Source organism: Eschrichtius robustus, chromosome 14, assembly GCF_028021215.1.
Source record: "Eschrichtius robustus isolate mEscRob2 chromosome 14, mEscRob2.pri, whole genome shotgun sequence".
NCBI classification, from domain to species: Eukaryota; Metazoa; Chordata; class Mammalia; order Artiodactyla; family Eschrichtiidae; genus Eschrichtius; species Eschrichtius robustus.
This window is the reverse complement of record NC_090837.1, coordinates 21,750,753-21,767,411: the sequence shown is the minus strand read 5'-3', so window position 1 is coordinate 21,767,411 and position 16,659 is coordinate 21,750,753. Positions and strand designations below refer to the sequence as shown.

The 16,659-nt window shown below is 35.7% G+C and overlaps 1 protein-coding gene across 1 annotated transcript in view; it reads left to right on the top strand.

Moving 5' to 3' along the window:
* Positions 1-16,659, top strand: part of HORMAD2 (HORMA domain containing 2) — a 68,788-nt gene that overhangs the window by 17,077 nt on the left and 35,052 nt on the right. Inside the window, exons 8-10 of the mRNA XM_068563447.1 lie at positions 1,509-1,517; positions 2,436-2,584; positions 2,755-3,008. Coding sequence (XP_068419548.1) covers positions 1,509-1,517; positions 2,436-2,584; positions 2,755-3,008 — 412 coding nt within the window. The remainder of the gene's footprint in view (positions 1-1,508; positions 1,518-2,435; positions 2,585-2,754; positions 3,009-16,659) is intronic.

Here is a 16,659-nt window from a genome sequence, read left to right as displayed (position 1 = left end):
TTATCTATGTGTCCCTGTATGGAAAAGACTGGAAAGCACTGCATTTTCCTATCAAGTCTGAAATTCCAAGTTTTAGATATACTAATGGGTTAAATAGCAAGGACAAGGACATTTACTTCAGAAGGTCCTTAGTAAAGATGGAGATGTTTTGTTGAGGAGCAACATTTAGTCCCCTCCCAGTAGCTTTTGGATTCAGATAGAGCTAAGTATTGCTGATGAGATGGAACAGAAGTGGGGAGGGTGGATGATGGAGAAAAGCCTTGGGTGGTAGAAAGCTGCACCTCAGGGGGATGAGTTTCTCTGAAAGGAATAACACTGAAGAGAAATGTGGCCTAATTCTCAATTTTCCATACTTTTAGCTCTGTCTCATCATTTATTATTACAAGTTTAATGATTTCTCTCCAAGATTCACACCCTTAATTATCCTCTCATTTGTAAAATTTACAGACAGCATTAGGATGTGAAGAGGAAGTAAGTTCTAGGAACAAGAATTAAGGTACTAACCATCATTAGCTAACATCTGTATAACACTTTACAGATTGTTCAGCACTTTTCACACATATTCTGTCACATAAAACAGCTGCCTTTTACTCTCTAAAATTCAAACATAAGTACAACTGACAAGCAGATTAATCTCTTTTGTTACGAAGGCACATATGTCTAGAGGTGAACAGTAAAACAGAAATGGCCGAATCTGGGACTTCCCTGGTGGTCCAGTGGTTAAGACTCCGTGCTCCCAATGCAGGGGGACCGGGTTCGATCCCTGGTCAGGGAACTAGATCCCACATGCCGCAACTAAAAGTTCTCTCATGCCGCAACGAAGATCCCACGTGCCGCAACTAAGGCCTGGCACAGCCAAATAAATAAATAAATAAATATTTAAAAAAAGAAAAAAGAAGAAATGGCCAAATCTTTCTGCTACTAAGGGGAAGAGAAGGTAATGCATACGTGACCAAAGGTGGGCATTTGTTCAAGTGATTGTTCATACAAAATTACCTTATCACCTCTTCTATAGTAAAGAAAATTTTCCTTTTAAAAGAGTACAAGGGAGTCTTGAAAATGATTTTACGTGAGTATGATTTTATGAATATGGTGTATACTGAAGGATCCCATGTGCTACATGGCTATAGCCCCTCCCTCTCATTACCTATTTCAAATTGGTTAAATCCTGGTAGACAAAACTTTAAGTTTTTCAAAACTGAAAAAGGAGCAAATGTTTCCTTAATGATGGTTTTATGAATTCACACTATCTCTAGTAGTTCAATTACTAAGGATTATTTTTCAGTATTGAGAAAGGCATTGTAAAAATATATTGCACTCATAGTCCTTGGAAACTACTCAAATGTGAGACTAATTGGGGAAAAAATTTTGGAGAGAAATAAAAAATGTTTAGAGTTGGAAGGTGATTTAGTCCAACTTGTCCATTCATTCATTAATACAACAAATGTTTATTGAGTACTTAATATAGTTGGGCACTAAACTTAGTACAGTGGAGATGAAAAATATAGCCACTCATAGTCTAGAGGGGACATACAGTTACAAACAGGGGTGAGGTATAAGGATTACCAGGGAAGACTTCCCTGAAGAGATGACACATGAGATAGGTATTAAAGGCTAAATTCAGTAGAGTCAGGAAAAGAAGTGGGAAAAGCACAGTACAAGCAAAGTGAACAGCACATACAAATGCACAGGAGTAAGAAGGAACTGGGTAGTAGTTGCAGATGAAGGTGGAGGTGAGTGTGTGGTTGGTTGTGAAAGGCATTGTACACACACTGTTCTCAAATTTGATTGAAGGGTGATGGATATAATAGAAGAAACTTGAGCAAGAGAATGACATGAGTGGATTTTCCTATTAGGAATATTATTTTGGTAGTAGTGTGGAGAATGTTTTGCAGTGTGGACAAGAAGAAAAGCAGGAAGAATAGTCAGTCATTGTCATAATCCATGTAAAAGTGAGAAGTGGATGCCTCTGAGAGATAACCAGATGGTACAAAGGCCCAGAGCTGATGATTGATTTAACTTGGAGAGGTATAGAAATGTGTGTAAGCTTATCTCACATAGGAGCTAACTGACATAGAGTGTCTAAGTGACTTGACCAGGGTCATTCAGCCAGTTAGCAGCAGAGCCAATATTAAATGTCAAGTCCATTGTTCTCACTATTATAGTATGCAGTTATTTGTAAATTAGATTTTTAAAAAATCAGGTCACATTTAAAATGTCTTAAGGGAAGTTGCTACTTAAGAAATCCTTTGTATATACATTGCAAAAAGTACAATAACTCGTCTAATTTACATTCTAAAATAGTCTCAAGAGTGTCCTGAGTTTAGTTTTATATTTATCTGATCATACAGTAAAAAGTTTTGTTCTTTTTAAAATAGATTTTCAATATTATATGTGATTGAAAAGTATGCTGTTTTTCTATGTGGTTATAGCAGTAGCACAGCCTTCGAAAGTGGGACAAACAGTGAAGATATTAAGAAAGCCAGTGCTCTACTGATGCGTAAATTGTATATACTGATGCAGAACCTTGGACCCCTTCCTAATGATGTTATACTTACTATGAAACTCCACTACTATAATGCAGGTAGGTGGAGACCTCTAGTCAAATTCCTTCTTCAGTGCTGAAGTAAATATTTTGGATAAATAGAAGGATTCTGGCAAGCATTTGAAAGAGATGTCTGTTGTTACACATGAAAGATTACGCTGCCTTGTTCTCCTGAAACTCAACAGTTTTCTGCCCTTTTCATTTTGCAGTGACCCCACATGATTACCATCCCCCTGGTTTTAAAGAAGGGGTAAACTCACACTTCCTGCTGTTCGACGGGAAGCCTGTAAACGTGCAAGTGGGATTGGTCTCCACTGGCTTTCATAGCATGAAAGTAAAAGTCACAACCGAGGCCACCAGAGTGTCTGATTTGGAGAACAATCTCTTTCAGGAGAGCAACACTACAGAGATCGCCCATCAGGGTCTAGACTGTGATGAAGAGGAAGAGGAATGCAACAATCACGTAAGGCAAAGCTGTAGCGACCCTCCATTGCTTCAGTTAAACCCAGTTGACATTTTTCAGTTCATACACAGGTCATATCATAGTAACAGGATCCAATGGAGTGTGCCGGGTGTAAAAACTGAAACAAAACTAGCCCCTAACCTCGAGTCTTTATTCTAAAAAAGCACTATCTTCAAGAAGGAAATATACTCTGTTAGATGAAGTGGTCCATGGCTAGGAGAAAAAAAGACTTTCTAATATACTTCTTTTTTATAAAAGGTACCCATGAATTTAGGAAATTTGGGATTTTCTATAACTTATAAGAGCATGTTAAACATATTTAAAAATATTATAGGTGTTTATTCATACTCACTGCAAGTATAAGTAAGTTCTTGATTACTGGGGTAGAAAAGTGTTATGGATAAACCTAAGTCAGAGTGCATTCATTTTCACCGCTGTAGATTATTCTACTCTTGACAGACAGTCTTTCTTCCTCTGCAATTGTTATAAACATTCATGTATACACCTCCTCGTACACATATGCAAGAGTGTCTCCAGGGAATATACCAAAGAGTCCTAGGGCTTGCACATTTTCAACTTTATTAGGTAATGAAAAACTGTTCTCCAAAATGGTTGTACCAATTTATGCTCCACCAACAGTGGAGGGAGTGCTCTACATTACTGTCAATACTTTTTTTTTTTTAAGTAATACTTTAAATTGTATTTATTTATTTATTTACGGCTGCATTGGGTCTTCGTTGCTGCGCGCGGGCTTTCTCTAGTTGCAGAGAGCGGGGCTACTCTTTGCTGGTGCGCGGGCTTCTCATTGCGGTGGCTTCTTTTGTTGTGGAGCACAGGCTATAGACACGTGGGTTCAGTAGTTGTGGCTTGCAAGCTCTAGAGCTCGGGCTTAGTAGTTGTGGCGCATGGGCTTAGTTGCTCCGCGGCATGTGGGATCTTCCCGGACGAGGGCTCGAACCCGTGTGCCCTGCATTGTCAGGCAGATTCTTAACCACTGTGCCACCAGGGAAGTCCCCTTGTCAGTACTTAATTTTACCCAAGTTTATGTTTTCTGCCTAACTCCTGGATGTAAATGGTAATGCTTCATGATTTGATTTTGATTTGCATTTCCCTGATTATTAGTGAGTTTAAGCATCTTTTCATGTATATTGGCTGTTCTGGTTTTCTTATGTATAAAGTAACTGTTCAAGTCTTTCATGCATTTTTCTATTGGATTATTTATCTTTTCCTCATTGATTTAAAAATATGTTCTGAATAATAATTATTTTTCATTATTTATGTTGCAATTTTTTTTCAGGTTTGTGGCTTGTCTCTTCACTTTCTTTAAGATGTTTTTTGCTAAAGAGAAGTTCTTAATTTTAATGTAGTCAACTCTTTTCCTCTAATATGTGCTTTTGGATATTAAGAAATTCTTCCTTATCTGAGTTCATTTTTAATATTCTCCTCTATTTTGTTATAAAAATTTTAAGGTTTTTCTTTTTACATTTTTCTTCCACTTGGAGTTTATTTTTATTTGTGGGGTAAGGTAGACCAGACCCCTTTTACATTTTAAAATCCAAGTGTAATATACATACAGAAAAATACATATATCATAGTGATATAGCTCAATTCACAAACTGAACACCAGGGCTGGGATGAGAGTGAGGCAAACAAGGTAAGAGTGAGTACCACCTTAAATATTACTTCCTAGGTATCTTGTTTGCCTCACCCCATTCCAGCCCTACTGAATACACATGTGAAATCAGCACCCAGATCAAGAAACAAAATACTACCAGCACCTTGAGAAAACTCAGTCTTACTTTGCAGTCACTGTTCTACTCAACAGGAGTATCTCTATCCTGGCTTCTATTAGCATAGATTAGTTTCTCTTGTTTTTTATTTTATAGATGTGGAATCATGGAGCATGAAACATTTTTTCACTGCTTTGAACATTCCGAACATGTTTTTTAGTGAAATATATACACATTTCTGGCGGGAATAGATTTACTAGGAGTAGAATTGCTGGGTCACAGGATATGAGTACATTTAGCTTTAATAGATACTACAAAACAATTTCCAAAGTGCTTGTGCCAATTTACACTTCCATCAGCAAGTTTTGGTTGCTCCACATCCTCACCAACTGTTGGCATTTTCCATCTTTTTAATTTTAGCCATTCTGGTGGGTGTGTAGTGGTAGGTCATTGTGGTTTTAATTTGCAGTTTCCTGATGACTAATGAAGATGAGCACCTTTTCACATGTTTATTGGCCATGTTGGATGTCCTCTTTTGTGAAATGTCTTTTCAAGTCATTTGTCATTTTTCTATTGGGTTCTATTGGGTTTGTCTTTCATTCTTATGGATTTGTAGGAGTTCTGAATATATATTCCACATATAAGTCCTTTGTCAGGTACATGTATTGTGAATATCTCTTCAACTTTCTAACTTGCCTTTTTACTCTCTTAACGGTGTATTGTGATGAACAGAATATTAATTTTAATATAGTTCAACTTATCAATCTTTTCGGCTATCTTCGGCAGTTTTTATTTAAAAAATTTTATCCACTCTAAAGTTTACAGAGATGTACTCTATGTTTTTCTCTAACAAGGAGAAATAGCTGCAGAAACAGAAGTGATTTTTAAAATTATAAGATACCTCCATGAATAACATCATACCAAAAATATAAATAACTGACTTTTCTCTCCCCTATCTTCAAGTATTTATATATTTTGGTATGATGTTATTCATGGAGGTCTCATAATTTTAAAAACTGCTTCTGCTTCTGTAGTTATGTCCCTGTTTTTATATCTGGTATTTATTTGTGCCCCATTTGTTTTTCTTGGTTAGATTGGCCCCAAATCAGTATTTTTTTTAAATAAATTTATTTTATTTTATTTATTTTTTATTTTTGGCTGCATTGGGTCTTCGTTGCTGCGCGCGGGCTTTCTCTAATTGCGGCGAGCAGGGGCTACTCTTCATTGCGGTGCGCGGGCTTCTCATTGCGGTGGCTTCTCTTGTTGCGGAGCACGGGCTCTAGGCGCACGGGCTTTAGTAGTTGTGGCACATGGGCTCAGTAGTTGTGGCTCGTTGGCTCCAGAGCGCAGGCTCAGTAGTTGTGGTGCACGGGCTTAGTTGCTCTGTGGCATGTGGGATCTTCCCGGCCCAGGGCTCAAACCCGTGTCCCCTGCATTGGCAGGCGGATTCTTAACCACTGCACCACCAGGGAAGTCCAAGTATTTTTTATTACTCTTTTCAAAGTCATCTTTTAGTTGTGCTGATCTCTTCTGTTGCTTTGTTTTTCTATTTTGCTCATCTTTTATCTTTGCCTTCCTCTATTGCCTTCCTCTATTTTATCTTTTATCTTTGCCTTCCTCTATTTCTCTGGTTTGGTTTTGTCTCCCTTATTCCAAACTGATCTCTCCATCAATATATAGACATATATATTCTACGAGTACCTCTAATTCAGTATCAAATGGAATTTCAACTTCTTACCAAACATGTTCTTCTTCCTCCCAGGTTCCTTCTCTTTGTATTTCATTAAAACTTTACCAAGCAGCCTTACCAGGAATATGTTCAATTCCTATTTTCTTCTCACTTTTCACAGCCTTTTGGTTACCATTTCCGTCTGTTTTGTATCTGAAATACTTCTCCAGTCTGGCCCTATTGCCATTGTACTGATTCAGGCTGTCATCATTGCTTTCTTGGTGAAGGACAGCTGAGCCTCCTAACTGGGTCTCCCTGATGTCAGCATTGCCCCTCTAATTTGTCTTCCAGAGTGCCAGAGAGTGAGGGTACTAAAACTATGATGATCATTTTCAAATATTTCAAGTTGATTTATTTTGTGTAATTTCAAAGGTCAGAATGAGAGCCAGAAAATGAAAATTACATTGGCTGGGTGAGGTGTGCAGAGGTTGATTTTGGCTCAAGAGAAGGAAGAACTTTCTCTTAAAAAATTTTAAAGCAATAGCATAATGATATTAAAGTAATTTAAAAAGCAGTGCAAATCTTCCAGCTGTCCTACCATCCCATCCCATCAGTACTGTTTTCTTTCCTTTTTTTTTTTTTTGGCCACACCACGGCATGTGGGATCTTAGTTCCCCAACCAGGGATCAAATCTGTGCCGCCTGCAGTGGAAGCACAGAGTCTTAACCGCTGGACTGCCAGGGAAGTCCCTGTTTTCATTTTTATATGTTCCATCCCATCTAGTCATTTTCCACAGATATACATATTTATACATGATTTTAATCATGGTATAAATATAAATTTGTTTTATTGATAATTTTATACTTAATATTAATTTTATAACTATGTCCCACCTTACTCTTCATATTTTTAATTTTAATGAACTTTTTTTTCCATTTAGGTATTATACCATTTTCCTACATTAAACATTTAAGTTAATTCCTGATTTTACTATTATAAATGGTGTTGTAATAAATACCTTTGTATGTATGGCAGAATTTTCCCTTATTTTCTAAGGGTATAGTATCAGGAGTGAAATTTACAGAGCCTGAAAATTTGTATAGCTCTCAAATGAGTATTATCATTTTCCAGAAGCTTCCAGCTTCTCTACCTCCTCAGGATGGATTTTCTAAAAATGACAACTACTTGATAAAACTGACTGTCTTGAGAAGGGTGAATGCTTTGTCGACAGCTGTGTTCAAGTACAGGTATATACTATGTTCAAGATAGAGTATAGATGATTGTCTCTAGGGTGTTGCAAGAGAAAATCATGATTTAGGGGGAAGGTTGAACTAGACTGACCTCTGAGGTCCCTTCCATGCTAAGATTCCCTGGGTTATATTTTGAATTCCTATTAAGAGCATAATGCCCTACTAAGCACTGTGAGGAAAATTAAGACATATAAAATATAGTTTCTACATTTGAGAACTCTAGCTGAAGAGACAATATCTACGTGATATAAAGAAAAATAATACTAGAGAGTATATGAATGATAGAAATAATATTAACTAACAATACTGAGCATGGTACTCAGGGCTTCACATGTATTATCACTTTAAATCTTCCCAGCTATTTTATGAGGTAGATTCTATTATTATCCTGATTTTACAAAGGAGAAAACTGAGACTTAGAGAAATTAGCCCAAGGCTACAGATACAGTGAATAAGTAGCAGGGCCAGAATTCAAATCAAGGCAGTTGGACTCCAAAGCCTGTGCTCTTAGGATACAGAAATAAAGGTAAACTGGCACTGTGTAGGAAGGTTTCATTGAGTTGATATTATGGATGCATCAGTTTGATTGGCAGAGATTAAGGCAGAGGACGTTCCAGGCAAGTTGGAAAGTACAGTGTAGTAGCATCAGAACTTCTGTCTCTATGATTTGGAATTCCAATTCTGAACCTTCCACATCTTTCCCTGTATCCTACCTGGCTTTGCTGAAATCTCTACTTTTCGTTAACTGTAACTCAAAGATTTTTAAAAGCTTTTTTAAATCATACAATTTTTCTATTAAAATATAAAGTTTACAAAATCTTGATCAAACAGCTTATACTGCTTTTTCACCAGTGATCCATAGTAAAGAAGTAATGTAACGTAATCATCTTGTGAGGTTATTGTAAGATTGAAAAAAATATTTTAATACAATTTTCTTTTTCAGGTTATTTCTTATCTCAGTCACAGAAAGACAAATATAAAAGATTTCTACCAGTAGTTGAAATTATTCAATATTTGTACTCTTCATTTTCTGGTGTGATCCTTAAGATCTGAAGAACAATGTAAAACTGAGATCATAGTTTGGCAATGGATTCAGAAATAATTAAAGGAGATAAACTTGAAATTTAAAATTTCTTAGATGATAAGAACTCTTAAAACCTAACTTCACTTGGAAAATAGGACACAGAACCCAAGTAAAGAGACCAAGGAATCCCAGGACAAAACAGGGTTATGTAGAACTGTCTGAAAAACCCTGTCCCAAATGTGTCCTTATTTTATCTACCTCTGCGACATCCTCAGGACAGGTCTTCCTTCCTTGTAGGGGTGGTTTAAGCTTAAGATCTTAGGTAGTAAGGACACACAAACACAGTGGCACCTCACAGTACTCTGTCTCTAGGGTGTTGCAAGAGAAAATCATGATTTAGGGGGAAGGTTGAACTAGACTGACCTCTGAGGTCCCTTCCATGCTAAGATTCCCTGGGTTATATTTTGAATTCCTATTAAGAGCATAATGCCCTACTAAGGGCATCAGTTGGACCTATTTTCTCTGTTTCAGTCAGCTGGATGGATAGCAATAGACGTATACACTAGAGAGAGACTCTTGGACAGGCTTCTTTAAAGAACTCACCTATGTGGTGACAATAACCACATGTTCTGGAATTGGTTGTAGAATCTTATTTAAATTTTATGCTAAGTTTAAATAATGAGGGAAAAGTACTTCTTTCTAATAGAGGTAGTTAACCCAGGCTCCTTAAAGGACTAGTAATTACTGATACATCCAGACAGCTATAAAAAGATGGGGGGCTAATGTTGCACATGTCTATTGTAGAGACTGATGGTCCTAGTTTATTAAGCCATTACAGCTCTTTGGGAATTCGTATTTTTATCAGTTTTTAAGTGGGGATCCATAGGCTGTAATTTTCTAATTTTCTGAGCTTTTTATGAGTTTTTGTACCCTCAGAAAGGGTTGCTTTTTCTTTTTGATGAATTCCACAAAATAATACATATATTATAACAATATATGCATTTTTTTCCCTGTGTGAAGGCCATTTCTTACCTTTTGTGCTAACACATTTGATTAAAGTGTAAATGATTTGTTTTTGAGAAATTAGAATGTAAAGTACATTGGTTCCAAAGTAAATGGTACCATTTAAGCGTGGACTAGAAATATATTTTCTGCAATTCCTTAGAATTGCTTTGTATTCTAGTCAGTGGATTAAAACAAGAGCCTTCTCATTCAGAATCTATTTTCTCCCACTAAACTCTGAACTGAAGTTTTGCATTTTTGAGGTATAGTCTGATGATTTTCATAGTATTACATCTCTTGAAGCATATATGCCTTGTTTGATACAATGTAGTGTTGGCAAGAATATCTTAGATTCTTGGAAATAGAGTTGATTATTGAAAACATTGGAAGCAGCACATTATCTACAGAAAATATTCAGACTTAAAAACCACACATCATTCTCTCTTTATCATGGGGCTATAGTCCTTTTCACAAAGTTTCTTTTTGTCAAATAGGAAATTTTTTTCAATTAATTTTTCTGTTCTGCATTACAGAATATAATTGTTATCCTCTGTTAACCATGAAAAGAGGAATGAAAGTTGGTTGACTTTTCCATCAGTCATATAAGTCATCTCTTTTTTTAAATGAATCACTCTATAACATATCAGAGAATTATTTCCTTCTTTTGTGAGTAGGAAGAGCCACTCTGATGATCTGTGTATGTTTCATTTACATAAAGAAAAAAAGAGTATATTGATATATATATATTACAACAGAAGAAAAGCATAGTGAGTAATCTTAGGTAATAACACTTTGGATGTTACTATTATTAAACCCTAGCATTAAAAGAAGTAAGTTTTGTTTTTTTAAAAAAGGAGTAAGACTGAGAATGTTCTTTTTGGTTTAAAAAAAATGCCTGTAATAATCTGAAATAATACAATGTTATCATTATACTAAAACCAGTGTAATATTAGGCTCTATTTAGAGTTTTTTAAAAAATAAAGACTTTATTGAGATTTAGTCAATTATGTATTGGAAAAAATATAATGATAATGTTACTTAATTATATAGAACTATATACAGTTGGCCAGCTTTTCCTGATACTTGTTATATGTGCTGCTAGTTTTCCATTTGAAGTTACATTGCCTGTTGGTAAATAGATGAGATTATGGTTTGTAACAAACCCAGGCATTGTAAGGAGAGTAATTCTTTTGGTATTTATATTAGGATCTCAAAATTGAGATTTAAGACTTCAGAAGATCAGTCCTTCAGACAGTGATAAAGAGGAGCTAGAAACAGAAGTATATATATATCCTCTATGGAGCCACCACCTCAAATTTGCTTCTTCCTGTGTGATGGAGGGCTCCTCCTGCTTTGATAACCAAATTCAGAACAAACAGAAACCTTATAGCTAATGGCACTGGTCTGACATTACAACAAGTCTACACTTAGCTCATTGTGAAGAAAGTTTAAAATAATATTCTAAAATATTCTAATCAACCATAAGTTATCAACATTTATTCAGTCAGCAAATTTATATTGAAGCCTATCATGCTTGACTCACTGTACAAAGGTAGTAGACACAAAGATAAACACGTCAAATCCCTGATTCAGAATCGCTCAGGAGAAATGGAACAAGTAGCTGTTATATAAATAATAATAATAATCAGCATTTATTAAGTGCCTACAAAGGGCTTTATATACACATGGCTTCAATTGATCCCAACAACTTTGCATAACATTTTATAGCTGAAGAAACAGAAGTTCATAGACATTAAGTAGTATATCCAAGGTTGCCCAGCTAGAAAGCATCAGAGTCGGTATCAGAGAACCTAGGTCTCTCTGGCTCCAAAGCTCATCCTCAGTCCATTAAACCTTACATTCATTCATGTAGGAGAGAATGTTAAAAATCCCACAAGAGAGCAAAAATCCTATAGAATGATTAAATTCCACTTTTATTCATGAAGGAATAATGTAACAGACTTGCTCTCCTGTTATAAAAAATTAGGAAACTGGGTAAAATATATGAAGCAACTGTTTTCATACATTAGATAACAGGAAGGGCAAAACTGTGATCCCTGAGAGAAGAAAAACAAGATGAGCCTTAAAACTGCACCTTCCGTCAGGGGGTCCTTTCTGGACCACCGGTGCGGGAAGGGGGAACCCAAGCAGAGCATGGCATCTTGCTGGGTTGAAGAAATAGACTGGAGTTTGAGGAAGCTGAAGCACCTGGGGACAGAGCATCAGAAGGGAGGGATCTACAGAGAGAAAGAGCTCCAGAGATCATCACTGGCATCCCTTGAGTCTTTTGTTGAATATTCTGCTTCAGGTATGGGTTGAAATTCTACAAGGTTGGACACAGAAAACTATTGGGGGAACTGTAAAAGATTCTTAGAACTCTCACAAGACTGACAGATGTTCACATAACGATCAGTTATGTGGAGAGACCTTGCTGAACACCTGGAACATTCAATAGAGACTCCAGAAGGGTTACACCTTAGCATGAAAGCTAAACCAATCCTTTAGTGAAGGCCTCCAAACCGAACTCTAACAGCTTAAAAACAAGCCTTGAAAGGATCAAGCTTATTTGCCTGCCAAAATAACACTCAACACTTTTTAGAGGAAAACAAGGTCCAAACACTCAACTAAGTAACATTCTTATTGTCCAGAATCTGATAACAATTCATTCACATGTAAAGCAGCAGAAAAACTGACCCATAACCAAGGAAAATTACTCAATAGAAGGAGACCCAGAAATGCCAGCAATGATAAAATTAGCAGATAAGGACTTTAAAACAACTATTATACCAAGTGCAATGATAACCTATGTTTACACAAAAACATGTATACAAATGTTTATAGTGACATTATTTGTAATCTCCCAAAACTGGAAACAACCAAGATGTTCTTTAATGGGAGAATGGATACATTTAAAATAAAAAAGAACAAACTACTGGTACCTGCAACATCATGGATCAGTTGCAAATACATCATGCTAAGTGGAAGAAGCCAGAATCAAAAGACTACATACTGTATGATTCTATTTATACAACATTTTTTTCTTGAACAGCTTTACTGAGATATAATTCATATACCATACAAATGGCCCACTTAAAGTATACAATTCAATGGTTTTTAGTATGTTCAAAGAGTTGTGCAACTATCATCACAGTCAATCTTAGAACATTTTCATCACCCCAGAGAGGAACCCCATACCCCTTAACTATCACCTCCCTATTTCCTCTTTCCGTCTCTCCCCCAAGTCTTAAGCAACCATTAATCTATTTTCTGTCTCTATAGATTTTCTTATTCTGAATATTTCATATAAGTGAAGTCACACAATATATTGTGTTTTGTGACTGGCTTCTTTCACTTAGCATTATGTTTTCAAGTTTCACCCATGTGGTAGCATGTATTGGTGCTTCATTCCTTTTTATGGCTGAATAATATTCCATTGTATGGGTAGACCACATGTTTATCTATTCATCAGTGATGGACAATTAGGTTGTTTCCACCTTTTGGCTATTATGAATAATGCTACTATAAACATTCATGTGGGACTTCCCTGGCGGTCCAGTGGTTAAGACTCTGTGCTTCCACTGCAAGGGGCACGGGTTCGAACCCTGGTCGGGGAACTAAGATCCTGCATCACGCCAACAACAACAACAACAACAACAACAAAACGAAAAAACGTTCATGTACAAGTTTTTTGGAACACCTGTTTTTAATTTTCTTGGGTATATACCTAGGAGTGGCATTGCTGGGTCCTATTAACACTGTTTATTCATTTGAAGAACTCCAAAACTGTCTTCTAAAGTGGCTGCACCATTTTATATTTCCCCCTGCAGTGTATGCAAGTTCTAATTTTCTTCACATCCACAACAAGACTTATGTCACTTTTTGATTCTAGCCATCCTAGTAGGTATGAAGTAACTGGTATCTCGTTGTTATGATTTCTATATCTGTAGCAACTAGTGATATCATTGTTTATTGTCCATTTATATATCTTTCATGGAGAAATGTTTATTCAGATATTTTGCCCATTTTTAAGTTAGGTTATTTGTAAACAACAATAAAAACTGTTGAGGTGTAAAAATTCTTTATATTTCCTGGGTACAGTCTCTTAACAGATGTATGACTTGGAAATATTTTCTCCCATTCTATGAGTTGTCTTTTCATTTTTGTGATGGTGTCCTTTGAAGCACAAATGGTTTTTAATTTTGATCAAGTCCAAATTATCCATTTTTTCTCTTGTTGCTTATGCTTTGTGCGATGTGTGCATGTGATATCCAAGAATCCTCTGCCAAATCCAAGGTCATGAAGATTTACTCCTTTGTTTCCTTCTAGGAGTTTTATAGTTTTAGCTCTTACATTTAGATCTTTGATACAGTTTGAGAGTCAATTTTATTATATGGTGTGAGGTAAGAATCTGACAGCATGCTTTTGCATGTGGATATTCCAACACCATTTGTTCAAAAGACTATTCTTTCTCCCTGAAATGGTCCTAGTGCTCTTGTCAAAATCAGTTGACCATAGACAGATGGTTTTATTTCGGGACTCTCAATTCTATTCCATTAGTCTATGTGTCTATCCTTATGCCAGTACCACACTGTCTTGATTACCATTGTTTTGTAATAAGTTTTTGGGGTTTTTTTTGTAATAGGTTTTGAATCAAGTATGAGTCCTCCTACTTCCTTCTTTTTTCTCAGGATTGTTTTGGTTATTCTGAGTTCTTTGCAATTTCATATGAATTTGAGAATCAGCTTGTCAATTTCTATAAAGAAGTCTGCTAGGATTCACATAGGGTTTGCATTGAATCTCAAGATCAGTTTGGGGATTAATGACATCTTAATAATATTAAGCTTTTTGATCCATGAACATGGGATATTTATCCATTTATTTAGATTTTCTTTAATTTCTTTCAGCAATGTTAGTTGCACACATCCTGTTAGTTCTGTTTCTCTGCAGAACCCTAGATAATACACTTGCTGAACTTGTTAGTTCTAATAGTTTTTTAGTGGATTCTTTAGGATTTTCCACATACAAGATCATGTCATCTGCAAATAGATACACTTTTACTTCTTCCTTTCCAATATGGATGCATTTTGTTTCTTTTCCTTTTGTAATTGCCCTGGCTAGAACTTCCATTACAATGTTGAATAGAAGCGGTGAGACTGGACAGCCTTGTCTTGTTCCTGATCTTAGGAGGAAAGCATCCAGTGTGTCACCATTAAGTATGTTATTGACTATGGTTTTTCAGTAGGTGCCCTCTAACATGTTGAATAAGTTTCCTTCTATTCCTAGTTTCTTCAGTGTTTTTTTTTTTAATCGTGAAAGGCTGTTGGATTTTGTCAAATGCTTTTTTTCTATTAAGATGATCAAGTGATTTTGATATGATGTATTACATTAATTGATTTTTACATATTAAACCAAGCTTGTATTTCTGGGATAAATCCCATTTGGTCATGGGAGAGTATATATATATAATTATAATAATATATATTAAATATAATATTATAAATAATATATTTATTATATATAAATAATATATTATAATAATAATATAAAATATATTATAATAATATATATAAAATATTTTTTTTTCCTGAATTCAGTTTGCTAAAATTTTGTTAAGGATTTTTATGTCCACACATATAAGAGATATTAATCTATAGTTTTCTCTTCTTGTGATGTCTTTGTCTGGTTTGGTATCAGGATAACATTGGCCTCATAAAATGAGTTGGGAAGTGTTCACTCCTTTTCTATAGTTTGTGGAGAGTTTGCATTAGTTTTTCTTTGAATTAAAATAAGTTAGCTGGGTCTGGGTTTTTCTTTCTGGGTAGTTTTAAACTTATTATTAATTCAGTCTCTTCACTTGTTATAGATCTATTTAGATTTTCTATTGATATTTCTTCTTGAGTCAGTTTTAGTAGTTTGTGTCTTTCTAGGAATTTATTATTTCAGCTATGTTATCTCTATTGACATATAACTGGTTGTAGCACTCCTTTATACTACTTTCTTATATTTTTGTAAAGTCAGTAGTAATGTTTGCTGTTTTATTTCTTTTTTTTTAAATTTATGTATTTTTATTTATTTATTTTTGGCTGCGTGTGGGCTTTCTCTAGTTGCAGCGAGCGGGGGGCTACTTTTCATTGTGGTGCGTGGGCTTCTCATTGCGGTGGCGTCTCGTTGCGAAGCAGGGGCTCTAGGCACACGGGCTTCAGTAGTTGTGGCATGTGGGCTCAGTAGTTGTGGCTCGCGGGCTCTAGAGCACAGGCTCAGTAGTTGTGGTGCACGGGCTTAGTTGCTTCCAGGCATGTGGGATCTTCCTGGACCAGGGCTCGAACCCGTGTCCCCTGCATTGGCAGGCGGATTCTTAACCACTGTGCCACCAGGGAAGCCCTGCTGTTTTATTTCTGATTCTAGTAATTTGAGTCTTCTCTCTTGTTTTCTTGGCTACAGGTTTGTCAATTCTGTTGATCTTTCAAAGAACCAGCTTATGGATTCATCAGGTTTCTCTATTGTTTTTTGTTTCTCCATTTCATAAATTTCCAATACAGTCTGTATTACCTTTCTTCTGCTTGTTTTAGATTTAGTTTGCACTTTTCCATTGTCTTAAGGAGGAAGTTTAGGTTCTTTGAGATCTTTCTTCTTTCTTAATATAGGCATTTACACCTATTAAATTCCCTCTAAGCACTGCTGTTTTAGCAGTGTTATGTTTTGTTCTGTTGTATCTTCTTTTTTATTCATCTCAAATGATTTTCTGACTTCTCTTTTGATTTCTTTTTCGATACATTGGTTATTTAGGAGTGTGTTGTTTAATTTTCATGTATTTGTGTGTTTCCTCGATTTTATTCTGTTCTTGATTTCTAACTTTATTCCACTGTAGTCAGAAAACATACTTTTAATTATTTTTATCCTTTTAAATTTATTTGAGATTTGTTTTTATGATTTAACATATGGTCTTTGCTGGGGAATGTTCCACATGCACTTGGGA